This window comes from Gymnoscopelus microlampas, assembly GCF_963454915.1.
Source record: "Gymnoscopelus microlampas genome assembly, chromosome: 19".
In the NCBI taxonomy this organism is placed as follows: Eukaryota; Metazoa; Chordata; class Actinopteri; order Myctophiformes; family Myctophidae; genus Gymnoscopelus; species Gymnoscopelus microlampas.
This window is the reverse complement of record NC_139956.1, coordinates 36,220,414-36,239,616: the sequence shown is the minus strand read 5'-3', so window position 1 is coordinate 36,239,616 and position 19,203 is coordinate 36,220,414. Positions and strand designations below refer to the sequence as shown.

Sequence of the window (19,203 nt, the reverse complement as noted above, 5' to 3'; positions counted from 1 at the left end):
CGCTTCGCGCCGCGTTCTCAGCTTGTAGATCTGCTACTTTCTATACTTTTGTGTGACGCTGTAGTATGATCAAGTAGGGTGTTAATTTACGTAAAAACACAACAAGGTAGAGAGAAGATAATGGATATAAGAGGTTTCTGCTCGACAGCAACAAGTATATGTTTTGTAGGAAATGTTAAAAAAAAATCTATAAGGACATTTTACTCACGAGTCACGACCCATAAAAGTGGGTCCTGACCCCTGACCCCTACAGTATGTCTGGGACTGTGGTAGAGAACCAGTAAATTCGGGATTCAAAATGTACTTGAGTAAAAGTACAAAAGTATTGGTATCAACATGTACTTAAAGTACCAAATGTGCACTGAAAGTACTGAAAACTGGAAACACTCCAGTAAAGTAAAAAATGCCTCAAAATTGTAATTAAGTACAGTACTTGAGTAGATGTACTTAGTTACTTACACCACTGACCCTAACCCTATGTCTGGGACCCAGCACTGTGTAGAGCACCAGTAAAGACCCCCTAACCCTATGTCTGGGACCCAGCACTGTGGTAGTAGAGCACCAGTAAAGGCTCTCGCAGAGACCCTCTCCTCAGGCAGTACAGGCTGTGTGTGAGCGCCTCGTGGAGCTCCAGACTGCCCGTCTCGTCCGTGTAGCGCAGCTGGAAGCCCACCACTACGTGGTGCTGGTGGTGGTGGTGGTCCAGGGGGGACGGCTCGGCAGCAGCAGCGTCCAGGACGGGGGACACGTCGAACACGTCGTAGCCCGACGACGGCCTCTGGTCCAGGGTCAGGGTCCTCTCCTCCAGCGGGCCGCTCTCCTCCCTCGGAGACCCCCGGTCCTCTGGAAACAGGGTTTGCAAAAATAACTAGAACTAAGTCAAATCATCTGAAATGTCCATTTAGTCATTTAGCTCTGCTAGTTTTAAGACCTGTTGTCAATTATGTCAACAATGAAGAAAAAAAAAGAAGCGAAAATAGCAGTTTTACAAGCTCAAAACAGCGAATGTGAGCGTGTAGATCAGCTATTTTTGCTATATTTCTGAGCTTTTGGAATCTCACCCCTGACAACCCCATATTACAATTAAAAATAAACACTAAACTAATGAAAAATAAACAAAAATTAAGCCAAAATTTTTTAAAATGAAACAACTAACTATTAAACCCACGTTAAAAACTAATTAAAACTGAACTAAAAAGTCAATGGAATATAAATGGAATACAAAATAATAACCTTGCTCTGAAGTGACGAGGCTGTGAAGGGTGACGGTGACACTGAGCGGCCGTGGATGAAGGGTCTTCCTGAACAGGACCAGCTCTGCCCCCATCATGGAAGGGTTGGACTGGGTGATGTTGAACCACATCCAGCCTGGGGGAGCGTGTTGTGGACCTGGGTTGGTTCAAGACATACAGCATTAAAGGACGACTTCGCCCATTTTCAACCTGTCTTCATATAATTGGTCCTCACTAATACTCATTGTAATATGATACCATCTACCTGGTCTGTGTCTCAGTTTTGGTTGTGTGGTTATTCCCCAAAATATTCCCCCAAATACAGATAAGAAAATCTAAACAGGTGATCGTTAAAAAAAAACAGCATCCGTATTCCGGGGAAAACTTTTGCCCAAAAATAGCAAATCTTCAAGCTCAATGCAATGCGTTGTGAGTGAGCCTGTAGATTGGCTATTAACACATTGACCGCCAGAGGTTAATCTCATAATGTACTCACCAGTGCCAACTTTTTCTTGTTGTTTTTTGTTTTTTTCACGTCGCCATAGACCTTGTTAAAATCCGTAAGATTGAGCTGTGCACTGTTTGTTTACATCGCGGACATCTGCCTGGTTCGAGCAGTGAAGACCACGTGTCAAACGGGGCATCCATGTTGTAGTTAGAACAGTTTATGTTAAACAGTGATCACCGAGGAGAAAAAACTACAAGGAGAAAATGGAGTTTCAGTTTTGTCATTAGAACGAGGGCTGACGGGATCGGCAAAACCGGATCCCGAGTAATTCTGTTTCCGGTGGTGTTACAATGAAATGGTCCGTGTCGAAAATTTAAAAAAGTTTTTTTTTCGAAAAAAAGGAAAAAGCACCACAGCCCGTATGCTACGGGATCGGCGCTTTACAGTTGGATTTATCGGTCAGAGTGTTAAACAGAAAAGTCACACGCATGGGGGTTTAAGTGGGTTTTAAGGGCAGACTCCTCTCACCAAAGATGCGTCGAAAACTCTGCACCAGCGTCGCGTCCGAGTTGCCCTGCAGGTCCCCATGGGCGTCCGGCGTGTCCAGAAGGAGATAGACGTGTCTCATGTACGGGTGAGGCTTGACCTGGTGGTGGGAGGCAGACACCTTGTCGATGTGCAGCATCTCCAAGATGGCCTTGTTGAAGGTGTCACTCTCCTTGTTGAAGGTGTCGCTCTCCCGAGCCTCTCCCGGTCCTCCCTGTCCCCCCTGTCCCCGCTGTCCCCCCTGTCCTCCCGGTCCTCCCTGTCCCTCCGTGACCAACAAGCCTGAAGCAGACAAGCTCAGCTGAAAGAAGGCCACCATCACACGAAGAACTCCCAAACAGTCTCTCATTTTATAGTATATATAGCTAAAATCTAAAAGTTGAGAGTCAATGAGTGGATGAACTGACTGCAAGGTCTCCACTTTGAATACTAATAAGCACTTATAAGAAGAACTCTCAAACAGTCAATTTTTTTTGGGTCCAAAACCATTTCTTCGTCTTTTTTCCTGTACAGACAGACGCTTTTGCCCTGTTTGACTCAGAGGAAGACGCAAGTCGAAACCTCAGTCACCCCTGCAAAATAATAACTACGAGCAGACCCAGTTGAGTCTCTCCTGAAGTGCCCAGGTATTGTTCTCTCTGATTCAAGTTGTCCCTGTTGAGTACAACCGACAAGCCCGTCTACCTTCAACTGGAGCTGTGATAGTCTGTGGTCTGTGGTTTTGTCACGGCTGTGGTGTTGAAGTGGCCACAGCACAGAGTTGGAACAGCAGCAGCCACTAATTGGCATTCAGGAACCCCAGGAGCTGTCAGAAGCTAGTGGAGGCAGTCACGTTAGGAGGCCCTGGAATGTTAACACTCCATGTGACAGACATTGGACGTTAGCCGTCTGTGTAATGAGCCAGTGGAGCCCTGCGGACAGCTGTCTTGTGTTACGTTTATCCCATTAAAGGAGTAGTTCACCCAAAAAAAGTACTTGTTTTCTATCAATTTCACACCACATGAAGCATTGAATTCATGGAGAGGAGATTTTTCTTTGTTTTTGTCGCATTCCTAAGCTAATAATTTGATGACCGGCGGAGTCTCCAGTAGGAGACTTAGCATCTTTCTGCCGGTGATCAAATAATGTGTACAGCATGGCACGAAGTGTCACGCTGTGTGCTTGTACAGTATAGGTCCTATCTGCTATTTTTGAGAACCACTATTCTAAATCCTAATAGTTTTCTGAAAAACGTGATGATATATATATATATATACTGTAGTATAGCTAAAAGGACATACAAATGCTTTCCCGGTTTTAATGGGTTAAAGTCAATGAGTGGATGAACTGACTGGAAGGTCTCCCCTTTGAAAACTAATAAGCACTTAAAGTGATTATGATTATTAGGTTTTAATAAATGTTAAGCTCTATATTCTCCATTGCTGTGGAGTGTTTGTTCAGTAACAGGGGTCTCCCCGTCCCCCCGTCTCTCCAGCTCGTTTTAGTAAACACACAATACATTGTCAGGTCGGGATCATTTCAATTCAGTTTCATCCAATCAGAAGAGAGAACTCATACAGAATACAGGATAAACAACAAGTAAAAGGGGAAGTGACGAAACAAGCAAACAAATGCGCAGACAACATAGGAACAGAAACAAAAGGCGATCAATTACCGTATTTTTCTCTCTGATTGGATGAAATGTAAACCTGAAAATGAATTTTCTGTTTATTAATCAGCTAATCCAATGATTACTATCAGACGGAGCCACGTGATGCCACATGTTTTCATGTTAAAGATCAGCTATTTTAACAGATTGTACACACGCACACACTCACACACTCACGCACGCACACGCACAGATCTGTCAGTTTCTGTCAGTTAGTACGTATAATCAATAATATGTCCTCTCAGCACAGCCTACCAGGTGTTCTATTAAACTATAAGTACTGTTCAACTTCTGTTTGAATAAACCTTCTAAACTCTGTTTCATCTAGTAGAGAAACATTCAATCACCACACGGTGGGGCTAGAGTACCTCTATCATTTCCATTATTGCAATCAAGGGCCCCTGATTAGAGATATTATAATATAACATGTTTAAATCGTGAGGGATTAATGCTCAGAGTATTAGTAATATTACTGAATATGAATAAATAGGTTGACATGAGAAAAGCATTCATTTATCATCTGCAACATATGTAGGCCTGGCCTACAACCTTTATAATACTTTATAAACATTGTTATATTGCATGATTTAAGCATACTGTCAAATAAAACAGACAATGACAAGAAGTTGTTGTGTATTCAATAGTGTACTGACTAACCTCACAGTGGGTACTTGTAGATCTGCTATTTTTGAAAAATCCCTGGCACAAAATATTTTTTGAGATGGCGAAGGGTCTGCAGCCAAATACATATCATTTTGGGGGTCCTTGACATGAAAAAGTTTGAGAACCACTGACTTACATCGTTCAGTATGACTGCCGTCAAATGAACCCATTGAGTACCGTCTGCCTGCCTGTCTGTCTGTCTGTCTGTCTGTCTGTCTGTCTGTCTGTCTGTCTGTCTGTCTGTCTGTCTGTCTGTCTGTCTGTCTGTACTGTACTGTATGGGTCCCTTATGCCAATATTATATGGAGCTCCCTGATCTGTCCTATTCTGTATCTCTGGGCACCAATCAGGAACGGCCGCACACCGACACCCCCTTGCTACAGTTCAAAAGGCAATCACAAAACACACACGCACATGCACACACACACACACACACACACACACACACACACACACACACACACACACACACACACACACACACACACACACACACACACACACACACACACACACACACACACACACACACACACACACACAGGTTTGTATATTATTATACTTGTGAGGACATCAACATTTTAGGCAGTTTCATGAATGCCATTTTTTATACATTTTGCAATTTTTAACCTGAAAGAAAAATAGAAACTACAAACTCACAACTTGTGAGCTTTTTTTCAGTGCATGACACTGGCACCCAACTAAGTATAAATCATGTTTAACTGTAACTCCAACCCCTAAACCTAAAACCTCCAAATGTTTAATCCTAACCGCAACCTGAGGTTTTTTTTACTCATTGTAAACGTATCTCTAAAAAACTTTTATTTTTCAACCATAAAACCATTTTTCTTGTGAGGAACCAGGAAAATGGTTCCTCACACAATGTCTATATCTCATATTCTACTATACTTGTTGGGACATTTGGTCCTCACAAGTATAGAAACACACACACACACACACACACACACACACACACACACACACACACACACACACACACACACACACACACACACACACACACACACACACACACACACACACACACACACACACACACACACACACACACACACACAGGAAGGGAGGGAGAGAGACCAGTGCGCACACACACAAAGCAGAGCACCATAGCATAAGGGTCATCAACCTGCCAGGACAGGAGAATTAATGTGACAATAATAAGGTATAGACAACATGGCTGTGGTCGGGAATTATGAACACCTTGAAGTCCAGATGAACGAGGAAGACGCTGACTCCAACAAGACTACAGCTCTAGGGAGGACAGGTCTACTGAAGATACTGCAGTCTGGTAAGAGACAATCTGGGAACCCATTAGCAAAATAATAATAATAATACAATAAAAAGAAAATCCTTTGCTGCTGAGCTGAATCTGTCACTAAAACAAAACAATCCCCCCAAAAGGAATACATTACTAAATAAATGAATGAATGAACAAATGAATGAATGAATTAATAAATAAATACAAATCATATTTTTAACAAGATGTCACTGTGTGTTTCTGTGCATGCTTGTGCGTGCGTGCCTGCCCGGGTGCGCGTCCGTGCGTACGTGCGTTTGACAAAGAGACAGTCGCACACATCTTAAATGGTTCCAGCCACTATAAAGGACATTGTACATTGCCAGACATGACCGTCTGGTGGATCTGGTCTCAGACAAGATCAGAGAGGTACAGGAAAGGACAACAACATGAACAACAGCACTGTAAAACTAGACTGGTTTGATCACAATGACACACACGTCAATTCACTGCAAGATATTCAATATACCCCAGATATTGTGTTCATTAATGGAATTAGAAAAAACCTTACTATCTTTGAATTAGGCTGCCCATTTGATTTGTATATATATCGATACTTGTTTTACATCCAAACTTACGAAATATCAGCCTTTGGTGGAACGTACTATGGCCTTGGGATATAACTGTCAACTTAGTGTCCTTGTGTTTGGGAGTACAGGCCACGTTCACAAACGTGCTCCGTGGCCTGCGATTGGGAGGATTGCAAAAGACAAATGCAAAAAAAGATGGCCAAATACTGTTCTGTCTCAGCTATCATGGGCAGCCTGTCTATCTGTTTTATACATCCTGCCACAGTACCTCGGCCCGTGGACTTTGTCTGTATTGTTTAGTTTTGGACTGTTTAGGCCCCTGTTCTGTTGTCAGTATGTTCAGTATATGTTCAGTATACAAGTGACGGGTAGGACCCAAAGGCAGACAAGCAAGGCAGGAGCAACTTAAACATAAAGTGTTTATTTTAACAAGGCAGGTAACAGTACCACAGAACTCAATTGACGTAGGCCTACAGACCATCTAATTTTTACTGCAAACACAGGGCTTAACTAGACAGGGATTAACAGGACACAGGTGAACTCAACAGACAATCAACACTGGGATAGGCTGGGGGACTAAGAGGACGCAGGTGGACACACTAACAATATCATAGGACTGGTAAAACAAGAAGGGTAACAGTAAAGGGGGGCGCATGCTACCATTTTCGGTGATCACCCTCTCACCACAGCGGTTTGAAAACTACAACATGACGTCACTGAGCCGCGGTCATAGGGTGACCACCTCATTTGATAGCATGCAGGGGCCTTTACTAGGCAGACAGGAAACACTGGGAACAATACTACAAAATAAGATACACAAAACCAAGGAAACAACAGTAACAGAAAATCAAAACCAAACAGAACATACTGACAACCGAACAGGGGCCTAACGAGTCCAAAACTAAACAATACAGACAAAGTCCCCGAGCAGAGGACCGAACCGTGACATATCCTTGAGTAGCTAAGGGGGGAGACCGAAAAACAAACAAAAAATAATCTGTCAAATTTCTGTATATAGTATGTCATCAGTGTTATCTTTCTTCCTCTGTGTGTTAATAAGCGTGTGCAGCAGTTGTATCTGGTTTGACCGTAATGTAACCTTCTTCTGATCAGTGTTTGGATCTATCATGTATTGCCCTTTTTGTGCAGATCCAAATAATTCAAATGTGTGTGTGTGTGTGTGTGTGTGTGTGTGTGTGTGTGTGTGTGTGTGTGTGTGTGCGTGCACGCGTGTGTGCACGTGTGTGTACGTGCGCGTGTGTGTGTTCTGCAGAAATAAGACTGCCTGGGCGAGTTGGAGTCAGCGTTGGAGTGCTTTGTGCCGTTCTGATTCTCCTCAACATTGTTCTGTTAATATGTCTCTGTAAGTCAAGTTTCATCACAATGTATTTTATTACAATGTTTTATGTATCTAAGGTGAACCAACATGTGTTGTTTTCAATATTGTAGCATATAAAGATAGATACCTCATACAAAAGTTGTAGTTGCAGTAATAGATTTTAGAACTAGAATGCACTATATGTGTTTTTAAAGGTAGCAGGGTTAGTGATTTTCCTGGTTAGAATAAGTGTTAAATAGCTCTTATAGTGATCATTGCTATAGAGTGTTTGTTCAGTAACAGGAGTCTCCATATGTCTCTATGTCTCCATGTCCAAATACATGTTCATGTCGGGATACCAATTTTATCCAACCAGGATAGAAAACTCAGACAGGATACAGATTAAACATGTGAAATTAGAAGTGATGACACAAAGAAACGAGCAGACAAAATTGGAACTGGAACCCTATAAAAATGAAGCTGATAAATACTCTCTCCTGATTGGCTGAAATATTGTCACCTACCACATGTATTTTATTGAAGAGCTGGAGAGACATGGAGACCCCTGTTACTGAACAAACACTCTATAGCACTGATTACTATCAGAACATAGAGCTTTAACCTTTTAACAAAAAACATATTGTTTTAACCAAAACATATCACTTACCCTACCTTTAAATAGTGAACCTCTCATTTTGAAAACATTGTTTCCATACAGCTCAGTCCAACACAAAGGAGGGAGACCAACTAGTGACTGGTCAGTGAGACATCACTGTTTTTCGTAGTTTTTTAATCAATTTGAGCAAATGAAAGAAAAGTGCTATAACTTTATTGTTTTGATCGTTAGAATTTCCTGGATGGCAGAAATTTGGCAGCGGTTGTTATTACATCTCTACTGGGGAGACATCCTGGGAGAATAGCAGACAGTGGTGCAGAGACAGACAATCAGACCTCATTGTCATAAACAGCAAAGAAAAACAGGTATGGGTGTCTGTGCATGTTTGCGTGAGTGCGTGTGTGCGTGCGTGCCTGCGTGCCTGCGTGCACTTGTGTGTGCTGTAAGTTGTAACCTATTCCACTTGGTGGAGACACAACTCTATTGTACAGTTTGCACATCAGTAACCAGCTGTTTCTTCTTTTCCAGGACTTTGTTGCACGTTTATACCAGACAGTGTGGCTGGGTTTGACCGACAAACTGGAAGAAGATCGATTTAAGTGGGTAGATGGAACAACATTGACCACACCAACGTAAGCCTTATCTTTTATCTACATTCTTCTCTCGTTAATTTCAAAAAACATTTTAAGTACATTTTGATTAGGCCTATTTACTCTTTGCTTAATTTTTTCGAAATAGTATAAAATGTTATTATGAAATAATTTACAAACATACTACACTCTCACTAAGATATTGAGCCCTATCTTGAATTGCACACCTGGCACAAAGGCCCAAAAAATGCAGTGCACTTCAATGATATAGAAACAACTGACATAATTGTAATTTTTCTGCCCAGCACCCATGTTGTGTAGGTACAGTTACTTGCATCCATCTGTGTACTTATGGGTCAGGGGTGTGTTGGTCTTATAATGAGTGGCCAGGATGCATGGCCAGGATGCATTTTTGGTGTATTTCCACCAGAAACGTGTGGATTGTGGAGTGAGAAAAGTCAGAGGTGATTGTGCCTTAGACGAGCTCTGGCCTGGTCTAAAGTCTAGCACGGTCTCCCAGTGCATTATTAACCTCTATTTAAAGAGCATTAGATAGTACATTGACCTACAGCATACAGGTGGGTATGCATAGCTGTTTGCACTGCAGCTTGCAATCAAAATCCATCCAAACTTCACCACGACACTCACGTTCAATATGGTAGATAACACTGCTGAGAGACTCAGCACTGTGACTATGAATGATCTGGGCCACATTATCATCCTTATTGCATAAGCATCGGCCGGTCTGTGTTGGGAGGCTTCACAAAAAAATGTTGTGCTCAGAAATAGAGCATGAACTAAAAAGCAAGCAGAGTGGAGAGCTTTTGTTTCTCCCCTCCTGACATCATTATATCAGCTTATTAATTGCGCTACAGTAGATGTCCAATGCTTACACTTTGCGCTCGAGCAGAACCCTGCAGGACAAAGAAGGGCGCAACAGTTTACCCTGGACTTTAGTGCCCAAAACATACCCATGACTAATACAGAGATTACATGGAACCCGTTCACACACACCTTGTGCCGTACTTTATGCCCATATTGTATGGCGTCTAACTAGCTAAATTGGAGTTTGGCTTTAGATCATGCTCTACCATAGTCTAAATGTGGCCCAGTATGCCTGGTGTCTACTTTACTATCCAGTCAATTTGCATCTAATACTGCAACCATAATTTGAGGTCATGATTAAAAAAACTAAGCATTTAGAGTACCACCCTTGTAAAGGTAGTGTAATGAACGAAATGTTCCCTTTTTTCCACAGGTTCTGGAGCCCTGGTCAGCCTGATAACAGAAGAGCCGAGACCAACGCAACACAAGAATGTGTCGTGTTTGATAATAAGTCTAGAGGATGGACTGATGTATTTTGTTTTCGCAGTTTCCAGTGGATCTGTGAAAAGGTTGTGTGCTGAAACCACCATTTTCACAATGTATTAGTTATAGTTAGCTGGTGTGTTGTTACGGCTACATGATGGCTGTGTTTATGAGTTTGTCTTGGTGCGTCTGCTTTGCAGTTCTACCCAGTATGCACTGTAGACATTACAATTTGTATTCATATTTGTATTATTTAATTGAAGGGGAGCCTCTAGAATTTACAATTTAGGCATTTAGCAGATGCTCTTGTCCTTTTACTTCTACTCCACTACATCTCAGAGCAAATATTGTACTTTTACTCCACTACAATTTTTTGAAAACTTTAGTTACAAGTTACTTTGTAGATTTAGATTATTATTACAAAACATACAGTAACCACTTAAGCCCTATAAATTTCGTCCATTTGAAAATAGATGATCTAAGCTCACAATATGTCGCGATGCGACGCCTTGTGAGCTTGTAGATCTTTCAGAGTGCACCCGAGCACAACCAAACATAAAATGACTTGTCTTAGTTCTATTGGATCTCTTCTCCACTAGTCCCTCACTAACACTTTAGCCTAGTTTTTGAAATTGTTTACGAAATTGTCAATATATTTAGTCTTAGTTTTAGTCATCATAGCTTAGTTTTTATTTAGTTTTCGTCAGTGAAAAAAGGTAGTCGACACACATTTTTTGTCATAGTTTTAGTCGACAAAATCAACACTGCTCGAAGGACAGTTGACTGTCCATGAAAACACCACGGCTCTTGGCAGTTGGACCAGAAGCCACCAGGGAGCATCTCCTTGGACATGATGAGACCCTGCAGGGTGCAGGACTCGCCTGGGAAGAAGAGACGCTCAGCCTGGTCCGCGCTGAGCTTGACGTGGTGGGAAGACGTCCACAACAGAATGTGATTAACAGTCATCCATCCGTGCCATTTTAATAGCATGTTTCATGTATAGATTAATAAAGTGTGATCTATTCTTAACCTATTAAGACCTGAGGCGATTCTTTAAAAAAATCTAAATTATAACAGTTTTTGGGAAAAAAAAGAAAATGTTTTCAAGATTTTTCAAAAATAGCAGATCTACAAGCTCATGGCACGGCACTCGGTGCCGTGCCATGAGCTTGTATATCTGCTATTTTTGAATAGCCAAAGACATCTAAAGTGACACAGATGCGTTCCAGGTATCAATGGGTTAAAGCTGCAATCCTGGACTTAATTTAATGAATAAAACGTTATTTTAAGCAAGCTGTATGGTAGAACAGTACAATTAGGAACTTAGTATGTTAATACAATATATAATATTTTTATTTTTGGCCATGCACGATTATAATGTATTAACATTTGCATAATTGTAATACATCATTTCATCATGTACACAATCACTGTTATAATGCGTGTTCAATGGGTGCTGTAAAATTGCAAGAAACAAAAGGTTCCTACTAACACCTCCAGGAACATCATTACTTCACTTAAAGTATCCAGTGACCACTTATAGTGACTTTTAATCACATTATAATGCATTATGACAGTGATTATAATACATTATAAAGTTATCATAATCTATTACAATTATGAGAAATATAATACACTATCATCCTTGTCAAGAAATTATCCAGAAATTATGAAGTATGATAATACTTGACTGTATAAGTCATTTTAATGGCATGTTGTGATTAATATTATAAAGTGTTATGAGTATATATGACTTATTACAACTACATTTATACAGTTTTATAAGAAGATTATAATGCACTATAATTATGTTCATTATGACATTATAACTATATTTATACAGTGTTATAAGTAGATTATAATGCATCATAACTGTTTATAATGCATTATAACTGTTGACAATATTTGTCTCATATATATTATTAATATTTTATAATCATATTATATAACTATATTTTATATTCAGTACCAGTGGTCTTAGCTTGAACAATGATATATGTGTGCGGTATCTCCATATTAGATGAATTAATACAAACCTTGTAAATCACATCCTACACAAACACAGCACAGCGATTCAACATCAATTCCAACCAATAATGATAACACCACTAAACTGTAAAAATAGTTTATAAAATATAAAGTCTGTAACTATGACATTCATCAGCATCATTTTCATTATCATCATTGTTGTGAGCAAAGAGATCATTCACATCATGAGTTTAGCCATTTATTCATTGAAACGCTAATACAGATCATGTTTTGTTGCAATGGCTCTGTTCTTTAAGAATGCTAAGAATTATGGTACAGATGTGCAAAAGCATTGGCATCAACATATACCAAACATAAAAGTACTCATTATGCAGACGGGTCCATTTCAAAATCATATTATTGGATTATGCATTAATGTGTTCATCACTTCAATGTTGCGGCTGTACATGAGGTTCTGGTTTTAGCTGTGTAGCTTAACCTACAATAATACCTCATAACTTATAATTATAGTGGAGTAAAAAGTATACAGTATTTGTCTCTGAGATGTAGTGGAGTAGAAGTATAAAATCAAACATTATGCAAATACTCAGGTAAAGTACTTGTTCATGTAAATTAATTGAGTAAATGTACTTAGTTACTTTCCACCACTGGCTATACGTTAACAAACAGTATGCCTACAATAAAATGTGTCACACTCATATTGTCATCAGTGCAGGTTTAGGCAGAGAGGTGAAAAGTTATTTGTGAGATGTTCCGGGAAGGCCGATCTGCAAGTTCACAGCGTGATGTGTTTGGGTTGCGAACCTGTGATGCGATGTGAGGTTGTACAGTAGATCGGCTATTTTGAAATCAAGAGATTTGGTGTGGAGGGGGAAAAAGGACCGGATGAAGTACATGTACAGAACCCTGGGGGACCCTGGTAAATAAAAAGGTATACTGTATAGGGTTTAAGTGTTAAACACATGACTTATGTGTCAGATGCTTTGTCCATTAATAATCTAATAACAACAGCATTGGTGACAATGAAAGTAGGGGTTGGTATTAACTTACATGTACTGTACATTCTGAACACGTAGCCTACTGTAGATAATTTTCAACATTTACAGCTTCATTATGACTTGCAACCTGTACCCTGTAATAGTAATCAGAGTTTCTCTGAAGCTTAATTTAGACAGCGTAGTACAATGGTGTCACCGCGGAATATTTTACATTTTATACTTGAATAACCCAAGTATACAATCAAAAAGCCAGGCCTTGTGGTTAGAATGTCAATCCTGAGACTGGGAGGTCAGGGGTTCAATCCCCCGGCCGGGTCATCATACCAAAGACTATAAAATGGGACCCAGTGCCTCCCTGCTTGGCACTCAGCATCAAGGGCTGGATTGGGGGCACATGCAGTCCCTGTGACATACTAGCGTCACGTCCAGGAGGTGTGCTTGTACATGGGGTATGTACTTACATCAAGCCGCCTCATGCCACAGGAGATAGGCTCCTGCCATAGAGTTATACCTAGATGGTGGACTGCCCCGCCCCCCCCAGCTATTCATTTCAATGAAAGTTGCTCACTGGCGTTTGAAGCACCCGGAAGAACGCTCTACTTCCGCATTTGGGCACCAAATTTGGGTGCCCAAATGCGGAAGAGCAGGCGCACTAGGGTTTCAAAAACGGTAGAAGCATGCGCAGTGGCGTTTTAAATGCGGAAGTATTGCAATCCCAAGTTTGACAACCAGGCGACCACCAGGCTTCACTGTTCTACCGTGGCTCCTGCCCCCTAGGGGCCAAGTGGCTCAGGAACCGTTGGTTCCAAAGGCTACCTACTTATGACCAAGTATAAAATAGGGTTAAAGTGGCTAAACCAATTTTGATACTATATTAACACATTTTGCTGGAAACCCCGGCTTAGAATCTTGTCAAGGACCCCCATGGGAGACCCCGGGACCTCACCGTGAGAACCACTGGCTCATGCACATGTACACACAAATGTACAGTAAAGGTATGCTGATGCCCTTCCTTGTCATCGATGCAGCTCTCGTCTCTTCTTGCTGCCTTCGTTGCTGTGATGGATCCGGTAGGTCTTCCTGGCCTGGGCTCTCTCCTTCTCCACGACCTCTGTGTCGTCCAGGATCTCCAGGCCTGGGAGCTGGCTGATGACATACTGCCTGTACAGTATAACACATTACAGTACATTAAATCATGGGTTCCCAAACTTTTCCCAAAATAGTCATATTTGAACTTTGAACTCCCCACCCTGACAAGCACTTGGAATTGTAGGCATTACATTTAGTTTGACTCGGTTCCACAAATAAATATTGTAAAGAATAGCAGATCTACAATCTCTGCGAGGCATTGTGAGCTTGTAGATTGGCTATTTTCACGTTTGCCTCTTTCTTATGTAATATTTGACGATTTGACCAATTTGGTATTAAAATGTATTCATAAATTGTAACTTTAGAAATGTGCAGATACCCTGTATGTATACACTTATACTGTATGTTGGTTTGTTGACTGTTGAGTGAGAAAACAATGTTGCACATTAAACTAATCATCTGGAGGGCCCCCCCAAATCATTTTGGAACCCCCAGTTTGGGAAACCACTGCATTACATTATGGACATGCAACATTTGTGTTGGCGTTTTTCTCTTGATAGTGACTGAAGCCATTTGTGATTTCCGACAATGTGCCACAAGATCTTGGCTCTTGGCCAACTAGTCCTCGTCCCTAAAAGTATCAAAACAAGGCCTCCAGCTTTTGAGCTTGTCAATCAGCTGTTTTTTTGTTTTTTTTATCCTGAAAAGTTTAAAAAAAAGTTAGGTTTCCACCCAACAGAGACGATAATATGTGATGTCCAGTGTAATAATGGATACTGCATTAAAGACTCCTGGTTGTACCTGTAATCTCTATATTGGGTGAGACTTCCTCCATTGAAATAACTTGGTGCCGCCTCGTTGTTCATCATACTGAGGATCCTGAATGTAAATGAAACACAACTGGTAAACGGTGCAGTTACTGTAGTTGATTTTCAGGCCTTCAAATCTATAGTCCTCTATTGCACGGATCAGAGAACGACGACTTCACCCATTTTCAACCTATCATCATATAGTCATTGGTCCTCACTAATGCTTAAGATGGTATCATTTATGTCTATTCAGTCTGTGTCTCAGAGGAGGGCTGTGGACAGTTCAGAAACCCGCCTACCAGTGACATCATCGGTAGGCAGGTTTGAAAAAAATATAATATATATTTGACAAATATGGAGATAATCTGTTTCTGCCCTACGACAGCAACGGTATAAATAAGGTTGAGAATGGGCGAAGGGCTCCTTTAATGACATCACAGAACACAAAGGGGCTGATAAAAGGCCAGTCAGGTTGCAGTCGACTCCTCGACCTACTTGATGTTGGGGAACTTTCGTCGTATTTCCTCCACGAACACGGGCAGGTTGTTGATCCTGTTCTTGTTGATGCACACGGCGTTCACGCTGGGCATGTAGGGGAACTTGACGTGGGCCGTGTAGTTGTTACAGTCCAGGACCAGAGTGCTGAGCCTCTCCAGCCGGTCCAGGAGAGCAGGGTTCCAATACACTGAATGAAGGACAAATCACTCCACAGGCAGTGGCGGAAGAAGTACTACCTCACATTTTGTACTTATGAGTAAAAGTAGCAATACCACAATGTAGAAATACTTTGTTTTGCGAGTAAATGTACCAGTGTTCAAAATGTACTTGAGTAAAAGTGCAAAAGTATTGGCGTCAAAATACCTAAGTACCTAAGTAAAAGTACTCATTATGCACAATTTCACAACTTTACTTTATTAAGCTACTAGTATTTTTCAACCACATCTAATGAGACAAGACATTAGTAGAATGAGTTTAGGAACAGACGTCATGAGACAAAAGTAAATACATAGCGTACAACTAATTATTTTTGGGAAAATTAATTGCAACAACTATGTAGAAATAGTGAAGAAAGGGAACTTGGAAAGGCACTTTCTGACAAACCCCAAATCATCCACTCTCAGTAAAGGATCCATACACCGCCTACAGTTGGTACAGAATGCCGCCGCCAGACTCATTACTGGGACTAGGAGATCAGAGCACATAACCTCGGTACTGGCGTCACTGCACTGGCTGCCAGTAACTTTTAGAATAGATTTTAAGATTTTATTGTTAACTTTTAAAGCTCTTAATGGCCTGGCACCACAATATCTAGCTGACCTGCTTGATCCCCATGTGCCTGTCCGCCGCCTAAGGTCCTCTGACGCGGCCCTACTAGATGTCCCTACGTCTAGGCTGGTGACCAAGGGTGATCGGGCCTTTGCCGTCAGGGCCCCTAGACTCTGGAACAGCCTCCCATTGGACCTCAGGGTTGCATGCAATTCCATTGCCATTTTTAAATCCAAATTAAAGACCCATTTTTATAGAAAGGCCTTTTAACCTCCTAACAGCAGAATGTCGGTGCATCTCCTTTACTCACTGATACTGTTGTGTGTTGTTCTTGTTTGCTGTAAATTGTTTTATTGTTCACTGTTTGATTTTAAGTTGTTAAGCACTTTGTAACATTGTTTAAAAAGGTGCTATGTAAATAAAGTTTATTATTTGACTAGAGCTCTCCAGCAGACAGAAAACTGAGAAAAAATAATAGGAACTGAAATCTCAGCCATATGTATTGGTGTACCATACATAGGTCTATGTCCATGACTACACCAAGGTTTTTGACTTGGCTATAAGGATACTCATCCAGCAGGTTGTAGCTCAGGTCCAGGACCTCCAGCGTGTAACCACTGCTCAGGATGCTGTCGTAGGGGATCTCTGACAGGTTCTGGTAGGCAAAGGACAGCCTTGGAGAGCCTGGAGCAGCCTGCTGGGTCTGGCTCTGTTGCTGCTGCCCTGGGAACTGAGGCTAAAACAACAACAGTCAACAACTTTAAGAGTTCTCTCTACAACATTCCATTAATCATTATCAGCATCAGCAGGGAATTCAGATGATGATTAGGTCATGATGTAGCCTTGTCTCTCTCTCTCTTGAGCCAGGCTGTTCGGTGGCTTTGGTGACAAACAGCAGATACGATCTTCCGGTCTTTTTCAAGTATGCTCATATCATACTTGAAAAAGAGGGGAAGGTTCGAAACGTTGTATATATCTGCTGTTTGTCACAAATAAATAAAAAACCTTTGGAGCAGTGAGCAAGTGAGTTCCGAGCCCCGCTTTTTGTTCCTATTTTATACTTTGTCATGCAAAAGTAACGAAAATAGCCGATCTACAAGCTCACAACGATTCGGTACTTTTGAATCTTTTTTTTTAAGATTTTGTGGATTTCTGCCTCTAATGACAGCCATAAATATTCAATTATTTATATGCGCAATATCACTTAATATGTATCTATACAACATTTTGGCTGGCCAATTGAAACACACCCAGCATAGGCTATTCTGGGGGGAACATTGGCCAAAAATAGCCGATCCGCAAGCATGGCGACGTGTTGTGAGCTTGTAGATCGGCTATTTTTGCCGAAGAGATTTGAGGTAGACAGAAAAAAAGTAGGCTAAGTAGCCTATAGCAAGCCAACTCACATACAGTGTACGGTTCTAAGTGGTTCAAGCCTTTTTATCAGTTTGTTTCTTTGCGTAGTTACAGCACGTGTACTGTTAAAGGCTTAAGTTACTTACTGCTCTGGTGTTCTAGTGTTGATTTTGTCGACTAAAACTATGACGAAAAATGTTCGTCAACTACCTTTTTTCACTGATGACAACTAAATAAAAACTAAGCTATGATGACTAAAACTAAGACCAAATATATTGACAATTTTGTCAACAGATAAAAACTAGACTAAAATTTTAGTGAGGGACGAGTGGAGAAGAGATCCAGTAGAACTAAGAGTGCGCTACCAAACATAAAATGGTAGCTGCGACGCGTTGTGAGCATGTATATCTACTATTTTCAGCATGCAACCAAGTGTAAAATCAGGCATTACAGCGTCATCAAGGCACCGACAAAACACATTTTAGTCGACTATGATCTTATGATATTTAGTCGACTAAAACTAGACAAAAACTAAAACATTTCAGAAAATATGACTAAAACTAAATGGAATTTGATTCAAAAGACTATGACTAAAACTAAATCAAAACACTGATGCCGATACTTTAAAGCCTGTTTTATCCTCAGTATTCTTGCGTAGTTACTGCTCCGTAGGCTTTGTAGGCCAGTATATATAGGCTGTTAAAAGCTACAGTTGTGTTATTATGTTTAAATGAACTCACCATGTTGGAGGAGGTAGAGTGTGCAGGGGCAGACAGACTGTCAGGACATGAGACGGTCAGAGGGAAAAGGCTGCTGCTTCACAGCGTAAAGAAAAGAGCTCTTTCATTGCGGCATAAGCAGCGGATCACATGATGAAAGGATAATCACTGTTATCCACTGTTTAACCCCGCTATGCTGCTGCTCGGCATGCTGCATGACCCATTGGCCCACTTCTCTATACCACTGGTTGATCAACATGTGGGTCGGGGACCCCCACAGGTTTTTTTTTTTCATGCTCTGTTATACATCATAGTACTGTATATAGCTGGTCTACATGCCCAGTGAGCTTGTAGATCTGTTACTTTCACTATTTTTTAAATTATTTTTTTTGGCAAATTATGACAATCTTTCAACTATACTGAAATGCCCATTTATTTATTTTTTAATTACCTTTTATTAATCCCGTTGGGGGGAATTCAGTTTCATCTTCACCCAGGGGATGGCTGCTCAGATGGTCAAGCACTCAGGGGGAGGAGCAGTAAAGGGTTAAGTGTCTTGCTCAGGGGCACTTCAACACGCAGACATGGGTGGGCCTGGGGTTGAACCGCGGTGACCTTCTGATTACCAGACGTACTCTACTCACTAAGCCACGGCTGCCCCGACAACAGCTTAGTTTAAAGGGATATTTCACTTTCAAAACAAATTTGGGGTCATTTTATCGCCAGGCTTTTGGGAGCACCCCGGACAGTTTTTATGTTG

General features: G+C 41.1%; 2 protein-coding genes across 2 annotated transcripts; both read right to left on the bottom strand.

The window, feature by feature from the left end:
• Positions 1-526: 526 nt before the first annotated feature.
• Positions 527-2,545, bottom strand: LOC311034498 (uncharacterized protein; the record flags this gene model as incomplete). The annotated part of the gene is made up of 3 exons (XM_084042377.1): positions 527-843; positions 1,234-1,389; positions 2,209-2,545. 3 exons carry the CDS (start codon positions 2,543-2,545, stop codon positions 527-529), a joined length of 810 nt encoding a protein of 269 aa, XP_083898503.1.
• An 11,452-nt stretch (positions 2,546-13,997) lies between these two features.
• On the bottom strand, positions 13,998-18,702 carry LOC311034497 (leucine-rich melanocyte differentiation-associated protein; the record flags this gene model as incomplete). Its single annotated transcript, XM_084042376.1, has 6 exons — positions 13,998-14,365; positions 15,095-15,172; positions 15,598-15,780; positions 16,938-17,104; positions 18,465-18,540; positions 18,623-18,702. 6 exons carry the CDS (start codon positions 18,700-18,702, stop codon positions 14,221-14,223), a joined length of 729 nt encoding a protein of 242 aa, XP_083898502.1. The 3' UTR covers positions 13,998-14,220.
• Positions 18,703-19,203: the final 501 nt, after the last annotated feature.